This window comes from Humulus lupulus, chromosome X, assembly GCF_963169125.1.
Source record: "Humulus lupulus chromosome X, drHumLupu1.1, whole genome shotgun sequence".
Lineage (NCBI taxonomy): Eukaryota > Viridiplantae > Streptophyta > Magnoliopsida > Rosales > Cannabaceae > Humulus > Humulus lupulus.
This window is the reverse complement of record NC_084802.1, coordinates 77,875,100-77,895,305: the sequence shown is the minus strand read 5'-3', so window position 1 is coordinate 77,895,305 and position 20,206 is coordinate 77,875,100. Positions and strand designations below refer to the sequence as shown.

General features: G+C 38.3%; 3 protein-coding genes across 12 annotated transcripts in view; all 3 read right to left on the bottom strand.

The window, feature by feature from the left end:
- Nucleotides 1-1,369: 1,369 nt before the first annotated feature.
- LOC133803553 (putative receptor protein kinase ZmPK1) lies at nucleotides 1,370-3,334 on the bottom strand. The gene has a single exon (XM_062241638.1). It carries the CDS (start codon nucleotides 2,971-2,973, stop codon nucleotides 1,480-1,482), a length of 1,494 nt encoding a protein of 497 aa, XP_062097622.1. The 5' UTR covers nucleotides 2,974-3,334; the 3' UTR covers nucleotides 1,370-1,479.
- Nucleotides 3,335-8,117: 4,783 nt separating this feature from the next.
- Nucleotides 8,118-8,760, bottom strand: LOC133803554 (putative receptor protein kinase ZmPK1). Its single transcript, XM_062241639.1, has one exon. It carries the CDS (start codon nucleotides 8,695-8,697, stop codon nucleotides 8,122-8,124), a length of 576 nt encoding a protein of 191 aa, XP_062097623.1. The 5' UTR covers nucleotides 8,698-8,760; the 3' UTR covers nucleotides 8,118-8,121.
- Nucleotides 8,761-9,600: 840 nt separating this feature from the next.
- LOC133805411 (protein MRG1-like) overlaps nucleotides 9,601-20,206 on the bottom strand; it is a 63,495-nt gene continuing 52,889 nt past the window's right edge. For 5 of the 10 annotated variants that reach the window (XR_009878957.1, XR_009878959.1, XR_009878958.1 and 2 more), the window contains one exon: nucleotides 11,400-11,523. Coding sequence is in view for 6 of the 10 variants with exons in the window: in XM_062243590.1 (XP_062099574.1) it covers nucleotides 11,495-11,523 (29 nt within the window). In the remaining 4 variants the exon portion in view is untranslated. Of the gene's footprint in view, nucleotides 9,979-10,467; nucleotides 10,553-11,350; nucleotides 11,524-20,206 lie in introns of those variants that run through there. The other 5 variants (XM_062243585.1, XM_062243586.1, XM_062243587.1 and 2 more) reach the window with 2 other exon arrangements.

The window sequence follows — 20,206 nt, the reverse complement described above, 5'->3', positions numbered from 1 at the left end:
CTGTATTTCATGTGTCGGTGTTGCGGGCTGCTTTGGGACCACACTAGCACGCAACTGCTTTGCCTTCAGATCTAACAACTGAGTGAATGGATGTTAGAACCCGAGCGTGTGTTGGACATTCGACCAGGCACTCAGAAGACACCACCACAAGCTCTAATTCAATGGTCCAACCTGCCTGCATTTGAAGCTACTTGGGAAGATTTTCATGTAATTCAAGAACAATATCCTCATTTCTACCTTGAGGACAAGGTGAGGCTTTGGGCAGGGGTATTGATAGACCCCATATCACATATGTGTACACTAGGAGAGGTAAGGGTAAAGGGAATGACAAGTCAGCAGCTGATAGGGAATATGCCAGTAATTAGTTATGGGAGAGGCTCTTGTGTATGGCTGAGGTACACGGTATTATGATGTAACCGTGAGTAATAGAATAAGTGAGGAGAGTGGTAGAGCGAGGGAGGCAGAGAAGAGTTTGGTGGATTGTAATACAGATTTTCTAGTTCCTTTTCCTCCTGTTTGTCTCTGGTTTACACTAACCCTTGCAGGAAACTCCAATCAAAATCTCCCTTGATTTGGATTAAGCTTTCCTTAAGAAGTTGAGGGATGAGGTCCTTAGCATTTAGAATATGTAACTCCCTATATCGTGTGTCATACACCAAGGACTGCCCATACCAAGCTGCACGAGTGAAGGTTGTTAAATTGTATTAATTGTATTTTCTGTTGTTATCCTGGTGAATATTTTGTAGTATTTGCCTGAAGACTTTCTTGACTTGTATAAATAATCCCCTCGTCCTCTATATCTTTTGAGAAAATAACAGACCATTTTCCACACCTCCACAAAACACATCAGGATTCTGCCATTTGAAAAATCATATTTGTCTTGCAGTAGTAGTAGGCAGAGCACCTGAAAGCACCTTTGAGAAAAAGACAGTCTCTCATGAATTTTAACGTTCCAAAGGTACTTAAAAACATGTTTATGCAGTTCAATGAAGGCGCTCTTAGTTGAGAATCTCCCATCCAAAACATAGTGTCTTCATGAGAAAAAGGCATAGGCCGAATTTGTTTGACCCAATCTTTTTTATCTTAATCACAATGAATAAAATAACTCGATAGCGTACTTTAGTTAAATTAAGCAAATTCAATCACAACCAGGTCTCTGACTAAGGTTGGAAATAACCAATATAATGGATAATAAATTTATGCTCCTGCACCTTACAGAACTAGCTGCAAGTTATGTCCTTGAATATTGGCTCAAAGTGATACTAAATGCCCAATGCTCATCAACACAATCATGCCAATAACTTGTTTGTGTTCTCTTCAAGCATATTTAGTTGTATAAATATTTATCAAAAAGAAAAAGAAAAAAAAATACATAGAAACTTAAGATTTTCACTCATGCAACCATAGAAGATACATACTTGAAATATGCTTTTTTTAATGAAAATACAAAAATGAAAGATTCAAAGATCTTGATTGTTACTACTGACAATTCTCATAGTGTAGGAGGGACTTGACAACTTGGCTCATTGATGGTCTAGCATCTTTGTCTTCCTCCACACATTTTAAGGCTACCCTCAAAAGATTTTCTAACTTTTCCAAATCATATTCACCTTTCATGGAAGGGTCCACGACCTTTTCCACTTCACTAGTTCCATCAACTATCTCTTTCACCCACTTAACTAGTCCTCTCTGCTCTGTTTCCTCAGTACCACTACGACTACGGACACAGCTTGTAGGGCTCTTTCCAGTCAGTATCTCCAAAACTACAATCCCATAGTTGTATACATCTACTTTGGATGTGATGGATTGGTTTGTAACCCACTCTAGAGCCATATAACCTCTTGTTCCTCTTATCTTCGAGAAGCTTAGACTACTAAGTTCTCCTCTCTTTAGTAGTTTAGACAAGCCAAAATCTGCTACCTTTGGTTGATAATTAGAGCCTAACAGTATGTTCTGTGGCTTAACATCACAGTGTAAAACCCACTCCAAGCACTCTTCACGCAAATAAGCAAGACCTTTTGCAATCCCTACAGCAATTTCAAATCTCTTTTTCCAATCAAGAACATTTCTAGATAAGTTCTCTTTCAAAGATTTATGCTCCAAGTACTCATACACTAAAATCCTATGTTTTCCTTCTGAGCAGTATCCCCACATTTCTATCAAGTTCATATGATTTAGTGTCCCAATGGTATTAACTTCTGCAAGGAACTCAGATTCACCTTGGTAAGCTTCGGTGAGTAGTTTAATTGCTGCAACTCGAGAATCTGATAAAACACCTTTGTACACAATGCCTCCTGCTCCTCTTCCAATCTCTTCAGCATAGCCATTTGTGGCCTTCTTCAGCTCGCAAAAGCTAAATCTTCTCAATCTAGTCGCAGCAAGAAGCTGCACCTGCAATTGATGTGTATCCGAGTTTTTTCGGGTTCTAATTAGCAAGCGCCAAATGAAGAGAACAGAAATTATCTCAATTCCTCCCACTCCACATGCAAACCAAACCATGACTTGCACTGCCACAGTCACTTGGCCTTCAGTATAAGTTCTAGCTAGATGTATAGTGACTTTGTTTGAGCAATCTAACTTGAATTCTTCAGTTGAGTTTCCAAATGATGAGGGATGAGTTTTGGGTAGCCTCAAGTAGACATTTCCCGAAAATCCTGGTCTATGGTATCCATTAACCAGTAACATCTTCGGGTAACACTTAAAAATACCTAGGTTGACAAAATAGGAGTACTGGAACCCTTTGCAGTTGCAAAATTGTAAACACAAGTTTACACAATCTTGGTAGCTGTAGTTGGAGTAGATGCCATAAGCATATCCGTAAAACTCGGTATTGAAAAGTTTGACAAACTTCGAAGACTCGTTTTTGGTGCAGAAGGAATTGAATTCTGGTTCACATCCATAAGACCAATCAATGTGATTCCTCATCTTATGCCCTGGGATGCAAGAGCATTTTCTGCCATTAGAATCGTGCATACATCGGCTGTTAGCACCACAAATGCCATGAATCCTACCAGGATTGGTAAAAGCTTGCCATGTGACAACTCAATTCTCCTCTGGCTTTTTTCTGCTGTACAATCTAGCATTACCATCATCATCAAGCTTTAATATTCTCTGAACCCTCGAACCAAAATCATCTGGCATGAAAGTAAATCTATCTGATGAGCTAATATTGCCGAAGTAATTAAGCACTGCCACTCTACTGTTGTTGTATGTAGACCTCCCTGCTTTCCAAGTTAACAACCACGGATTAGGCCAATAAACACTCGACACCTCATTGTTGTCGAAAACTAGGCGTATAACGTTGTCTGTGTCGAAGAAAATTTTGTAGAAACCGGAAGAGAAGTATTACCAAAGAGAACCAGGAGAAAAAGAGAAGAAGAACATGAATGAAAAGCTCTGTTTTTCATTAAAGGAATACAGCAATACAAGAATGAAATTTATATCACTAACCCAGTACTAAGCTAGCCGATTCTTAACTAATTACAGTTACAACAGTTAAGAAGGAAAAACAGCTAACTAATTCCAACTAAGCCCTTCAATATATCACAGCTCAGCAGCTAAGACTCCCCCTCAAGATGGATTGTAAATGCTTTGCAATCCAATCTTGTCTCTCAAATAATTGAACTGTTGAGGAAAAAGAGCCTTGGTAAACATGTCTGCAACCTGTTCTTGTGATGTAACATGGGCTGTTCTGATTATTCCAGCTTGAATTTTTTCTCTTATCAAGTGACAATCAATCTCAATGTGTTTGGTTCTCTCATGGAAAACTGGGTTTGCTGCAATATGTAAGGCTGCTTGATTATCGCAGTAGAGATCAACAGCTATATCATGAGATTGATTAAATTCCTTTAACACAGAGATCAACCAAACCACTTCACAAGTGGTATTTTCCATGGCCCTATACTCCGCTTCAGCTGAAGAACGCGAAACAGTGTTTTGTTTCTTGCTCTTCCAAGAGATTAATGAATTTCCAAGGAAAACACAAAAACCTGAAGTAGATTTCCTGGAATCTTGACAGGAACCCCAGTCCGAGTCTGCATAGGCTCTTAACTTGAGTGTGGAATTGGCTGGAAAGAATAGGCCAAAACCAGGACTGCCTTTGATGTACTGCAATACCCTTTCAGCTGCTTTAAGGTGGGGAACCCGTGGAGAAGCCAAGAACTGACTCAGTTTGTTGATTGAGTAAGACAAATCTGGCCTTGTAATAGTGAGATATTGGAGCTTTCCAATTATTCTCCTATATGTTTGAGGATCATTAAGTAACTCCCCATTTTCTAAACTCAGTTTCAGATTAGGCTCCATGGGAGTACTTGATGGTTTGCAGCCTAGAAACCCAGCTGTATCAAGCAACTGTAAAGAATAATGACGTTGAGAGATGAAGATACCTTTCTCTGATCGAGCAACTTCAAGACCCAAGAAATATCACAAATTTCCTAAGTCTTTTAACTTGAACTTAGCATTCAGCCGTCCTTTTAAAACCTTAACTTCTTGTAGATTACTACTAACCACAACAACATCATCAACATAGACAACAAGGGCCATGAAGCTGGTATTAGAATGCTTTATAAACAAAGAATGATCAGTAGCGGAGTGACTAAAACCTTCTTCTTGTAAAGCACTTGAAAATTTCTCAAACCATTGTCGGGAGGCTTGCTTGAGACCATATAAGACTTTTGCAATCGGCAAACAGGACGAACTGGTAACTCCCCCTTAGGACGATACCCCTGAGGTAGTGTAACGCCCTACTACCTTAGAGTCGTTACTAAGTGAGCTTAAAATAGAAATCGTGCTTTTGACTGACTCTAAGTGGTTTCTAAAACCAAAAGTGTGGATAAATCAGAATTTAAGGCTGTACTCTTTAAAAATGTTTAACTTCATTGAAAACGTAAGTATAAAACATCTGGGATCCCAAAATAAGGTTTACAAAATATTTACAACTCAAAAATAGATTTACACCAGGTTAACTATCAAAAGAATGGATCAATACAGCCATTTACAAAATGCCCCCAACATGTACGCGCCGCCCCCACGCTCTCCATACTCATGGCCGGTTGACTGACTCCTTGCTTTTACCTGCCACACGGAGCACCCGTGAGCCGAAGCCCAGCAAGAAAACCCAAATAGCACATAACATATGCAAATAATATCACTGGCATAATTCACTGATAAATAGGAAAATAATCAATTTAAACCAAGCACGGCCATGCCGCCCCAGAGGCCTTACCAAAGCTTGGGGTCTCGGTCATTACCGTAGGATAACTCATGTATCCCTTGGGTCCCACCCTCGCTATAGCATCCCATGTGCTGAGCGTTACTTCTGGCCCCACTGCCGTACCCGGCCTTTGCCGCTCTCGGCCTTGCCGTTCATTCCATTATAATCACACATATCATACATTATGAAATAACCATTCAAACATACAATAGTTCATCTAAGATTACACATTTGCACACAATACAAGCTAGGGCCGTGCCCTACAATCACACAATGGGCCCATGCCCTATTCTCGGGTGTTACGGTTTTCTTACCTGTATCCCTTGCTTTCCGATGTACCACGGTCACGAGCACGGTCCTCTAGCACGAGCCTCTCCAAAATCCTAGTCACAACACACATAAAACACTTTTAATACTAACCAAGCCCAAAACCACTTCCCAGGACCAATCCCGTACTCCCGGGACCTCTAAAACCTTAAAACAACACCCCGGAGACATCCCCCGAACCCCCGGAGCAAAGGCCTAAAATTGCCAAAAATGACATCCTGAAATTGGCCTTGTGCCGCGGCACCCAGCAAGTCAGGAGCTCCACGCCGCGGCACGCAAAAACTGTGCCGCGGCACGCCTTCGCAGACCCAGAATTCTGGGTTTTCCTTCGCGTTTTCCCGAGCTTCAACCTCTCCAAATCACCCCAAACCAATACCTAAACCCCAAAACTCAAATCCAAACTTCATATGAACAATCTAACAACCTATAGACACTAGAAACAAGATCAAAACATCAACACACCCAAGATCCACACCTTTGATCTCTAATTTCAGCAACTCAACCAAAACCTTGAAAATCTTAACTCAAGCATTAAATCCCTCAAATCAACACAGAAACCAAACTTAAGTGTGTGTAAAAACCATACCTCAAGTGAAGAATCCACCCAACAAGCTTCCTTGGACTCCTCCTAAGCTCCCACTTCAGCCCTTCTACCCTTTTTCTTCTTTCTTCTTCTTGCCCTAGCCTTTCTCTCCTCTTCTTTTCCTTCTCTTCTAGTTTTATCAAAACACCAAATGATCCAATGCCCAAACCATGCCCCCCTAAATCCCAGCTGCAATTTGTCTATTACCCTTGCCAAAAGACCATTTTACCCCTTCTTCATAACCCTTCCTAACTAAACCTTCAAGGGCACTTAAGTCCTTTCACTTCTATTTCATTTCTACCATTTTCTATCTAAAACTTGTTACTCACAGCAGTTACAAATGGTTACCCAGGTTACCCAATTACCAATAACTAACCACTCATTCTCAACTCACTTATAAGATTCCCGAAGTACCCCTAGGCTCCTCCCGAGCCGGGTACAACATCCCGTTGTGACTTTTAGACTAACTGGCTCACTAGGACCGTCTCGATGCGTGCATCCTGATAATAACATCACACTCACATGGCACGATTACATAATACAATTATCACAGTTGTGCTCTAAAATGGCCAAATTACAATCATGCTCATTCTAAGACAATCAGGTCTACATGCATACTAATTCACATAGTCATGCATCTCAAATAATCAGATAGTCATATAACGTGCAATAAGTCATAATCATGCATTAAATTCATAAAAGTCACACACAGAATCCCATTATGCCCTCCAGGCACACTACTCCAGGCCCTTAAGCCTTAATAGAGAATTTGGGGTCGTTACAGGTAGAGTCATAAATACTTCCTCATGCAAGTCTCCATGTAAAAAGGCGTTATGAACATCAAGTTGGTGAAGAAACCAACCTTTAACTGCCGCAAGAGCAAGAAGAAGCTTGACAATGACAAGCTTAGCAACCGGGGCAAAGGTATCATTGTAGTCTATGCCTTCTTGTTGAGTGTAACCCTTAGCTACCAAGCAGGCTTTGTAACGCTCAATAGAACCATCAGCATTATATTTAATCTTGTAAACCCACTTGCAGCCTACAGCATGTTTGTGTTTGGGAAGGCTAACAATACTCCAAGTATTATTTCTTTCAAGGGCAGCAAGTTCTTCGGCCATGGCCATGTCCCATTCAATAGTACCAGCAGCTTTTTGATAGGATTCAGGTTCAATGTTGCTAGAAATAGCTAAAACAGTGGCGCGAAAAGGAGCAGAAAGTTTGCTATAGTCCAGGAACTTAGAAATAGGATACCGAACTGTACCAGTAGGGACCTGAGAGGAAGCAACAATGGAATTAGTAGCAAGGTTACAATGATAATCAGTGAGATATGATGGTCTACGCAAAGGTCGAGAGGATCGAGTAGAAATAGGAACTGTATCATCAATAACAGAGGAAGGGAGTGATACAGAAGTGTGGTCAGCTGTAGGAGTATCTGTAGCAGGCAGAACACTATTATGAGGCAAGAAAGAGTGAGAAAAAAAATCTGCATAATGAGAAGAGAGCACATTAGTGGAAACAAAAGGGAATATATGTTCATGAAATTGTACATCACGAGAGACAAAAACTCTGTTGGAATCAAGGTCAAGAAGCTTATAAGCTTTCATGCCAATGGGGTAACCAAGAAAAACGCAAGCAGTAGCTCGGGGTGAAAATTTTGACCGATGACTTGGGAGAGTTGATGCATAGGCTAGGCATCCAAAAGCTTTAAGATGATGATAGGTAGGTGATTTGTGATGGAGAATCTCAAAAGGAGACTTATAACCCACAGGTCCCAGGATCGCAACCTGGCTTTGATACTATATTACCAAAGAGAACCAGGAGAAAAAGAGAAGAAGAACATGAATGAAAAGCTCTGTTTTTCATTAAAGGAATACAGAAATACAAGAATGAAATTTATATCACTAACCCAGTACTAAGCTAGCCGATTCTTAACTAATTACAGTTACAACAGTTAAGAAGGAAAAACAGCTAACTAATTACAACTAAGCCCTTCAATATATCACAGCTCAGCAGCTAAGAAGAAGTTACTCTTACTACTCGAGGAGACAAGCCCTCCGTATCTGGTTAAAGGTTGTTCTGGGAGAAGGGTATCCATCGGTGAGCTGAAACTCTGCCACAAAACGGTATCGTCGCCCGGCCCCGAGGTTAGAAGAACAACGTTGCCGGTGTCGTAGAGACGCAACTGGGTCTGGGGCAATGCAATCGACGCCATTCCGGTGGCCCAAATGATTATCCGATCGGCGTCGTTTAATATAAGATTACCGGTTTTGAGGAGAGTTAGCTTTGAGCCTTCGGCGTTAACTGGTTTGTCACGGTTTGCCATCCAAACCACCGTACGATCGTTGTTGCCGTACGGAGAAGGCTGGGTCTGGGTGAACCATACGGCAAAGGAGTATGCGTTGTCCCCGACGGTGTGAAATCCAGCAGAGAAGACACCATTTGATGAAACTAAAACGTCGACGTTTTGGTTCTCCACTGATAGTGATGAACCTGCGTGTAAGGTATCAAAGCTTGATGTTGAAAGTGGAAGAGAGATTGCCAAGAAGAGAACGTAGAAGATGAGAAAGGTCTTCATTTTTACGAGTTTGATTGACAGTTGACAGTGCTAAATACTAATCGGTGTTTGACATTTTTTGTATGAGGAGGTGTCACCTGGGGTGGATGATGAATAGAAACAACCATTAATGCACATTTATTTCTGCCGAATATGTAGTATTGTCACTTCGATTTCGATAGCAACCACTATGGTACTTTTAAAAGCTAACATAAGTTTAGTTGAATTAATTTATGTTACTTTTCATGAGTATCTATGCATAATTCCATGTTTTGAGCCTCGTAGTTGTTCAGACTTCTTTTTTCCCTGAATATGTAGTCTCGTTGTTTCGTAGCAGTCGCTACTGAACTTTTAAAAGTCAACTAAAGTTTAAAATTGAATTAATATAGGTTGCTTCAATATTTATGTATTAAATCTATTTTCCATTTAGACAATTTTTGACAATGCATAATACAAATAGTATAATTATATAGAGATGCATATACATTTTACTAATAATTTATAATAAACTGTTATCATAATATACGACTGCATATTATTGAACTTTACGTAAACGTTAAATTAAGAGTAAAGAGAACCTCGCGTTACAGAACCACAAAGATGTTTAATAGTTCCAACCAATGATCCAAAAACAATACAATAGACATGTTGTCATTTAACTTCCAACATGAAAAGAATCAATTAGTCAAAAAACAAAAAAACAAAAAAACAAAAAACTACACTTGCATACTAACATAACAAGCAGGAATAATTATAAGGTTTTCCAAACTATACTCTTAAGTGAAGATTCTGAATTTAAAATTTAAGACATAATTTAAGCATTGTTATTTAGTATTTTAAGGTGTCCAAAATTATCTATTGTGATCCGATATAATTTAATATTGAATTTCACATTTAATTTTTTTTTTTTTTTAATATGCAACCTAATATCGAATTACATCAATTGCCATCTAGTGCTTTATATAACTTTACAAGACAATCATGGTTCTTTCATCATCAAAATCATCATCATCCGGGGGCACGAATAGTTCTATCTCTCACAAAACGGCCCAGTGCAGTGACAAATTGATAAAAAAAGACCATCTGGTTCGGTTCTGTTCTTTCTAACATTAGTAGTACTCGATAAAGTTAAAAACTAAACGACGTCGTTGGTTTTCAAAACAACAGTTATACCCACAGTAGTAGACAGTGTTTCAAGCAAAGGTTTAAACTATGTCATCTTGCTCGTCGGCACTCGTGTCGGTGTCATCGGCAACGTAGTAACCAGTGCGGAACCACTTTCTTTGATTCTCCCGCAAGTATCTACATTACAAAGGTATTAGTAAAGTATAATGAGAAATTCCAAATAAATAGAAAAACATTATAATATAATCAAACACTCAGAACACATATAGGTCCAATCATCGAGCTTTCTAAAATTAAGAGTGGTGGAAGGAATACAAACTACTAAATTATCCTATAGTTGCACAACGATTGCCAAGACTATAGATAGGGTCACAATGAACGAGGAAAACAAACACGTCAGCCAATTCAATTCGGATTCCAGACATGTAAAGTTGTTTAAACTAAATCAGCAAAACGAATTTGTCTAAATTGAGCAGATTTTACTTCTCTTGGCTAGAAAATAAAATAATAGAACTCTTATTCAAGCGTTTTCTTATTAAAAATAAAAATATAAAAATCATTCAGTTCAACTGTTGTCATTTGGACCATTGTTATCTCAAATACTGCAGCTATTATAGGGCTCAAAATAATTAGATATAAATCCAGTCAGGATGGATAAATATATACTTGAGAAAATCATTAAATTGTAGAATCAACTCCACCAACGCATCCTCTTCAATATTAGCATGATACAGTAGCTCGGGCAACATAACTGCAATATTACCAGAGAATAATCCATTAAATGTGCAAATAAATAGTACTTGCTTACTACAGAGAAGAAAAGCATCATCTCACACAACAGATATTAAGTGCAAGATAATAAATTAAATCAGCTTTCACACTACTAACAGGAAAAGAAAAGGAAAAAAACACGAACTTTCTAATCAAGCTGGGACACCTACATCATGCTCAATTATCCAGGTACAATAAGCATCATAAACCATTTCAGCAGTACTTAAACATAATGTGTTCAAAGTCATAAAAAAAAAGTGATCTATAAGATGGTCTACCTTGTACAAATTATCATGGGTTAATTAGATTCACAGCATCCCAAAAAACCAGAGTAAAACTAATAGCAGACTTCATACATCAAAGAGAAACATAATATAACAAAATCAGGACTTTGTAAACCCCAAAATAACCACAAATAAACTTCTCAAAAACCTTGGTAGACCGCAAAATTTGGTGGCAACTAGTGATGTAGAGTAAGATAGTTTGTGTCCTTTTGAAGCACAAGGCAATAGACGTGAGTAATAAAATATCTGACTAAAAACATAGCCATTTGCACCAACATTTGCCAGTCAAAGTTCACAAATAAAACATTAAAAACTGCACTACAGATCAACAAGGTTAAATTGTTGTAAACAAGAAATCCTGCTTTAGTACTGGCCGGGCAGGCCATTTTTTCATTTATTGAGCCTCTAAAACATACATATCCTAGAAATGTCAGAATCATAAGACAGATATTATCTAATCTGTCGGAGAAACACAAAACATCTTATGAGCATACCGAAAAGACGTAAGAGATGTTCAGCTCCATATACATGTGACGGAGGGAGGTCATATGCTGCCATTGCTCTCTCATATTGCCGACGTTCCCTTTTGTATAGAAGCCTCAATGGCAATGCCTTGTCAAAGTAACATTGTAATCCTTTCATAATTTCTTGAACTGAATTGGCTGATCTGAATCCACAAGACCACGTTTGAAGTCAGCTGGCTTACAGTACAAAAATTGATGCCAAAGTGTTGTAGCAAATTACTAATAGGAACAACATTAAATGGGCAAGAAAACGATTCAAAATAGAGATGGGAAAAAAAAGGACGATGAATTAACAAGGTTCAGCAATTTTGCCTATGTCCACAGACATAGAGCAGCAAAAAGCTCCTACCATCTTAACAAAATTAAGATACTTAAAAAATTAGCCTTTGATAATCTTTATTGATAGAGAATAAGGCCTTTAAATAGGCACTGTACGGGTATAAATAAATCTGGTATTTAATACCAAATATTCTAGATTAATTACAGATATTCTAGAGTAAATCAATTAGCCTAAAACTAAATAATCTAATTATAATGACTTTCTAATAATTCAGCTTGGTTTCTGTAATAAGAGGTGAAGAGAATTGTATTCACTTGTATTTCAATGAAAAATAAACATATATTTATATACAAACTAGGGAAGTTATTCTAAGAAACCATGAGAGAAAAGGAAACTAATTAGTCCTAATTTATAGCTAATTTACAGTTAATATGAACTATTATATATAGCTAACACTCCCCCTCAAGCTGGAGCATATATGTTAATCATGCCCAGTTTGTTACAAAAATAATCAACCCGTACCCCATTTAATGCTTTTGTAAAGATATCCCCTAGTTGTTCGCTTGTCTTCACATATCCTATGGAGATCAAACCTTGCTGAATTTTCTCACGAACAAAATGACAATCAATTTCGATGTGCTTAGTGTACTCATGGAACATAGGATTAGATGCAATATGAAGAGCAGCTTGATTATCACACCATAATTTTGCTGGTACTGAAGTCTTAAGTCCTACTTCAGTCAATAGTTGATAGATCCACATTACCTCACACACAGATTGTGTCATAGTCCTATATTCTGATTCTGCGCTTGATCGTGACACAACATTTTGCTTCTTACTCTTCCAAGAGACCAAATTCCCTTTAACAAAAATACAATAACCTGAAGTGGATCTTCTATCCACTTTAGAACCTACCCAATCTGCATCTGAGAAACACTTAATATGAGTGTGCCCATGATCTGCGTACACGATACCTCATCCTGGTGCTCCTTTCAAGTAACACAAAATTTGCTCTAACGTTGCCCAATGATGAATTGTTGGAGATAACATGAACTGACCGACAACACTAACTGAGAATGCAATGTCTGGACGAGTTACAGTAAGATAATTCAACTTTCCAACCAACCTGCGATATCTTTCAGGATCTTCAAATGGTTCCCCATCTTTTGTAAGGTGCACATTAGGACTCATTGGAGTGCTACAAGGCTTTGCTCCCAATTTTCCTGTCTCAATCAACAAATCAACGACATACTTTCTTTGAGATAGAAAAATACCTTGTTTACTCCGAGTTACCTCAACTCCCAAGAAATACTTGAGCTCCCCAAATCCTTCGTGTGAAACTGAGTATGAATGAATGACTTAAGAAATGAGATTCCTCTAATACCATTTCTAGTAATAACAATATCATCCACATACACAACCAATAAAATGATACCGGCAGTTGATCATTTATAAAACACTGAATGATCGGACTTACTTTTCAGCATACCGAATTTCTCAACAGCTTGATTAAATTTACCAAATCAAGCACGAGGACTTTGCTTCAAATCATATAAAGATTTTTTGAAGACGACAAACTTCCCCTGAGCAACAAAACTAGAAGGTTGCTCCATATACACCTCCTCCTGAAGATCTCCATGAAGAAAAGCATTCTTGATATCTAGTTGATGTAGAGGTCAAGGATGAGTAGCTGCCATTGAAATAAACAATCGAACAGATGTCAACTTAGTAACAGGAGAAAAAGTATCACAATTGTCCACTCCATAGGTTTGAGCATAACCCTTAGTAACAAGATGGGCATTTAATCGAGCAATTGATCCATCTGGATTGACCTTAACAGTGAATACCCATTTGCACCCTATGCCCGTTTTCCTGAAGGTAAATCGACCAAGTCCCAAGTACCATTGTCATCTAAAGCATTCATCCCTTCTATCATTGCATCATGCCAACCAGGATGCGATATGGCTTCACAAACAGTATTAGGAATCGAAATAGAATCAAGGGAAGCAATAAGAGAACAAGAAGAAGATGACAAGTGATTATAAGAAACAAAAGAAGAAATAGGATAAGTGCACTGACGTTTACCTTTGCGTAGCGCAATGGGAAGATCATCGTATGGGACCGAATCTGATAACGAAGAAGTAGGTGCAGGAAATGAAACAGAAGGCAGACGCCTGGTGTACACTTTAATAGGAGGCGGAGGCATGTCAGGAGCTATGGCTGAGACAAGGTGAGTAATAGGAGACTCATCGTGAGTAGTGTCTGAGATAGGTTTAGAAATAGGAGATTCCTTAGGAAGTGGGTCAGGGGCAGAAGAAGTGATAGAATATACCAACAAATCATCATCATCCTCCCCCTGACAAGTAAGGATAGAGGAAGATGAAAAATATGGTGTGTTTTCCATGAAGATAACATCAATGGAGACAAGATACTTGTTGAGATTTGGACAATAACACCTATACCCTTTCTGAAGACGAGAATAGCCAAGGAATACACACTTCAATGACTTAGGATCTAATTTAGTGACATTTTGACGAACATCTCGAGCAAAACAAGTACTACCAAATATCCTAGTATTAACAGGAAATAATGACTTGCTGGGAAAAAGAATTTTATACGGGATCTCACCATTAAGAACAAAAGATGGCATGTGATTGATAAGAAAACATGTTGTAGAAATAGCATCGGCCCAAAAATGTTTAGGAACATACATTTGAAATAAGAGGGCTCGTGCAGTTTCAAGAAGATGTCTGTTTTTACGTTCTGCTACACCATTTTGGGATGCAACGCAAGAGGTTTCATGAAGCATGCCATTAGAGACGATATAAGAATGAAATAAAGCAGATGTATATTCTTTGACATTATCACTTCGCAAAGTACGAATAGAAACATTAAATTGATTCTTAATCTCAGCACAAAATGCACAAAATATAGAAAACAACTCAGAACGATTTTTCATTAAATATAACCAAGTTACACGAGAATAATCATCAACAAAAGTAACAAAATACTTGAATCCAGGTTTAGACAAAATAGGAGAAGGACCCCAAACATCAGAATGAACTAATTCAAAAAGAACACTAGCGCGTTTATTGACTCGTGGACTCGAACTAAGACGATGGTGTTTGGCAAATTGACACGACTCACAATCTAATGAAGACACATTACTATATTGCGGACCAAGTTTCTTGAGCAAAGGAAGAGACGGATGACCCAATCGACAATGAGCCTCAAAAGCAGAAGTGACACTCGAACAAGCAAAAGAAGTTGGTGGCGGTATGTCAAGAATATAGAGGCATCCAGATTCATGTCCTTTACCAATAATCTTCTTCGACATAAGATCCTGAAATAAACAATGATCGGGAAACAATGAGATGCAACAATTAAGATTACGAGTGAGTTGACTAACCGAGAGCAATTTGAAGGATAAACTAGGTAAATGTACGACAGATGACAAAGCAAGCAGAGGTGTAGGAGTAATAGTGCCAAATCCACGAACACAAGATGGTAACCCATCAGCTAAGGTAACAGTAGAAGTTGAAGTGTGAGAATGAAAAGTGGAAAAGAGATGGGAATTACCTGTCATGTGATCTGTGGCACCAGAATCAATGACCCATTTGGAAGATGAAGTGAGAAGACATGTATTAGATTTACTTGAATCGGCAATAGCAGTGACAGAAAGAGATGACGACTTGAGTGATTCCTGATATCGTGAGAACTTGGCAAATTCATCAGCAGAAATAAGGACGGATTTATCAGTGGCATCAAATAGTATTTGCAACATTAACAGAGTGTTGTTGATTTTTAAACTGTAGCTTTCTACACTCAAACTTGGTGTGACCTGCCTTTTTACAGTAGTTGCAAATAATGCCTCCAGAATCCAGTGTTCGAGCTTCAACTCCTTGTGAACGACCTCCTTTATGCCTAGTTGGAATAGAAGATTTCCTAGGCGCATAATTATTACGACTTACCAAAGCACTATTAAGAGGAACAGAAGGAGTAATTTCCGTGCGAAGAATACGACTAAAGACATCTTGTAAAGAGGATTCATCATAACCAGAAAAAACTTGTGCTTTCGCAGAATCAAATTCAGGTGAGAGCCCTGCTAGAAGCTCATAATAGCCATCTGCTCTCGCTGGCGTTGTTGAACCTTCACATCAGTGCTAAATGGCAGCAACATATTAAGCTCCTCATACGTCTTCTTAAAAGACATAAAGTAGTTCATTAGAGACTAATCTTGTTTCTCCACATGGTAGAATGCTTTGCACACCTCATACATACGGGAGAGATTGCCTTTTCCAGAATACAAAAATTCCAAATAATCCATTAGTTCTTTAACAAACTCACAATGATTGATCAAACCAATTACCTCACTATCAATAGAATTTCGGATTTGAAGGAATAAGCGAGCATCCTCCCTGAGCCACGTCTGTCTTGAATCATCTTTTTCTTTAGGAGGATCATCAGTCAAGTAGTCATCTTTGTCAATACTTCGTAGATAAAGTCGAACAGTCTTACACCACTCCAAATAATTCGAACCAATCAGTTTATGGTCCGTGATTTTAGACATCACAGGAACCACATCAGATGAAACCACGGATTTCGTCTCTGATTTATTCTCAGCCATAACTTCTTAAAGAAACACAACAGAAAACACGAAAAACCAATGTAGAATCACAACAAAGATAGACTAAACCCTAATTTGTGTTTATGGAAAACCCCAAAAGAAAAAAAAAACCCTAAATTTGTAGCAAAATTCGAATTTTATAGACTAATGCTTTGATACCAGGTAATAAGAGGTGAAGAGAATTGTATTCACTTGTATTTCAATGAGAAATAAACATATATTTATATACAAACTAGGGAAGTTATTCTAGGAAACCATGAGAGAAAAGGAAACTAATTAGTCCTAATTTATAGCTAATTTGCAGTTAATATGAACAACTATTATATATAGCTAACAGTTTCCTTAATGGAAAGATACTAAGTAAGTGCTTAATATACAATATTTTCTACACCCTCCCTCAAGCTGGTGCATAGAGATTCCGCATGACCAGCTTGCAAACTACCTCGTTGAAACTTTCCGTTGATAGCCCTTTGGTTAGTAAGTCAGCATGTTGTTGCTTGCTAGGAATATATACAACACATAGTTCCTTTCCATCAATTTTTTCTTTAATGAAGTGTCTATCCACTTCAACATGTTTGATTCTGTCGTGATGGACTGGGTTGTGTGCTATGTTGATTGCTGACTTGCTATCACTATACAACTTTAAAGGCTCGGTCCTTTGAAGTTTTAATTCTTCAAGTATGTGCTTGATCCAAATTAATTCGCATACTCCTTGAGCAAGAGCTTTGAGTTTTGCTTCAGCACTACTTCAAGCCACCACTAGTTGCTTTTTACTCCTCCAAGTAACCAAATTCCCTCATACTTTAGTACAATATCCAGTTGTTGATCTTCTATCTTCAACTGACCCTGCCCAATCTGCATCTCTGAAGGCCTCAACACCTTTTTCCTCATTCTTTTTTAATAGCAATCTATTTCCTGCTGTTTTCTTCAGACAGCGAAAAATTATGTCCACAGCTTCCAAGTGTTCTTCGAATGGATTGTGCATGTATTGGCTAACTAAGCTCACAGCAAATGCAATATCGGGCCTTGTGTGGGATAGGTAGATCAATTTTCCCACTAACTAATGGTACATTCCTTTGTCAATTGGCTTCTCTTTTGTTGGTTTACACTTCCCTTTTGGTTCAACTTGTATTGTCACAGGTTTACAACCACTCATTCATGTTGCCTTGAGTAGATCTAGGACATATTTCCTTTGAGACACATCAATTCTTTGTTTTGTTCTTGCAACCTCCATTCCTAGAAAATACTTTATTGATCCAAGATCTTTTACCTCGAATTCTTGGGCTAGCAAGTCTTTCTTGCTCTCTGTAATCATCACTGGTGAGTATCATGTCATCAACATAGGCAATGAGAATAGTTACCTTACCCTTTTGTGAGTGTCTAAAGAACAAGGTGTGACCCGATTGAGCCTATTTATACCCATATTGTTTTACCACCTGCTTAAATCTTTCAAACTATGCCCGTGGAGATTGTTTTAAGTCGTAGAGAGATTTTTCAGATGACAAGACATTTTCTTTTCCATATCTTTCCTCGAAGCCTGGAGGGATTCTGTAGAAATAATCTGAATTATTAGTTAGTGTTTTACAGCTAAGGTGTAATTAATGTAAATTAGTTTATACCTAAAATATACCTTTTGTACTCGGCCTATTTAAAAACTATTCCATTAGAAATGAAAGTAACAATCAAGAGTGTATTTATCTACATGGTATCAGAGCTTTAGAGGCTAAAAATTTAGGAATTTTTCATTTTTTCTCAGCCTTTTCTTAAAAAAATTAGGGTTTGGTACTCTTGAGGTTCAAATCTTAGAAAAACTATTTTGGAGTGGTTTTCTATTCTCACCTCCGACCCAAGGAGTTTGCCCAGCCTCCGATCGGCGCAACCCCAAAATCCGGTGCCCAACAGAGTCGCGCGTGAGCTCCACGCACCGCCTCCAGCCGCTGCCCTCTCCGGTGCGTGCAGCCTCCGACGGCCATTTTTTTCGGCGCCCTCTTCCTTGGCTTCCTTCATCTATGGTTCTCCTACTCGCCTCAGCGTGTTCTTGCCCTTTCTGTCCTTTTTTAGTTTGTTCAGATTTTTTTTTATTCGGATCATTGAAAATCAACCATGGTCACTTCTCGAACTAATCCCAACACCACTTGGTACGCTATGATGGGTGTTCAATGTGACACATTCTCTTTCACCACAGATAAGATTGCCCAACTCCATAGATTGCTCAAGTCGACTTCCGCACCAGATCTGCACTCTCCGGGATTTTTCTCCACTCCAAACACTTCTATTGCGTTTAATGCTCAAACTTCGCCATGGATCACCAACTCCAGCGCAACTGACCACATGATTAGTTAATCTCATCAATTCATTACTTATAGTCCTTGTCCAGATGCTAGTAAAATAAAAATTGTTGATGGCTCTCTATCAACTATGGCTGGTAAAAGTTCCGTTTGTCTATCTCATCTCCTTACTTTTAAGAATGTCCTCCATGTGCCAAATCTATCTTTTAACCTCCTCTCAATTAACAAACTTACGCTTGAGTAAGGTTGTATTGCAAAATTCTCACCCTTACACTGTGATTTCCAGGAATTGTCCTCGGGGAAAACAATTGGAAGTGCGAAAGAATGTAACGGGCTGTACTACTTTGATGTTGACCCTTCATCTGCTCAAGGTAATAAAGGGATGCATTCTGGTTATACTGCTTCTAATATTGATATTATGAGATGGCATTATTGATTAGGACATCCTAGTTTTCCCTATCTGAAACTTTTGTTTCCTAGTCTGTTTAAAAACAAACACTTGAACATGTTCCAATGTGAAGTGTGTCAATTTGCAAAACATACTCGAACTGTTTTTCGTTCTCGCCCCTACAAGGCATCTTATCCTTTACTCTCATTCATAGTGACATGTGGAGGCCATCCAGGGTTACAAATATCTCTAATACTCGCTGGTTTATATCCTTTATAGATGGTCATACTCGTTTAACTTAGGTGTTTCTTTTAAAAGACAAATCTGATGCTGCTGCCACCTACAAAAAAATTTATTCAATGATTAAAAATCAATTTCAAGCTAATCTCCAAGTTTTGCACACTGATAATGGTGCAGAATATTTAAATTCCATCTTAGGTGATTATCTTATCTCAAATGACATTGTCCATCAAAGTTCATGTATTCGTACTCCCCAACAAAATGGGATGGCTGAAAGGAAAAATCGAATCTGTTAGAAGTTGCTAGGGCTCTCATGTTTACTACTTCTGTTCCTAAGAATTTTTTGGGAGAAGCTGTTCTGACAGCAGCTTATTTAATCAATAGAATGCCTTCTCGTGTCTTAGAATATCAAGCTCCAATTTCTTCTCTTCCTAAGATTTATCCTAAGACTCGCCTACTCTCAGATATTCCACTAAAAATGTTTGATTGTACAACCTATGTTCATGTTTTAGAACCTAATCATACCAAACTTTATCCTTGTTCTCAAAAGTGTATTTTCTTGGGTATTCTTCCACCAAAAAGAGCTACAAATGTTACAACCCTCTCACTCGTCACCTTAGTGTCTCATCAGATGTCACATTCAATGAAGAGCAACCTTTTTATCCCAACACTTCGCTTCAGGGAGGGATTGTTAGGGATACTCACCTGGGATATATATTTACCAATGATAGGACCTAAATTCAGTCCACCCATTGAATCTAATCCACCAACTGTTAGTCTGCCAATTGAATCTAACTCTGTGCTAAATTCTGAACAAAACACTTCTGAAATGGAAAAGACAGACCGAATAAATACAGAAAAAGAGTTGTTGGTTTATACTAGACGAAGGGACAAACATCAACTAATACTGCCAGCTCCCATGAGTCTGAACTGGTGACAAATCCCAATGTAAGTAAGTCTTTGAGTCCAATTTCATTTGATTCTAATCCTAGTTCGAGTGTGA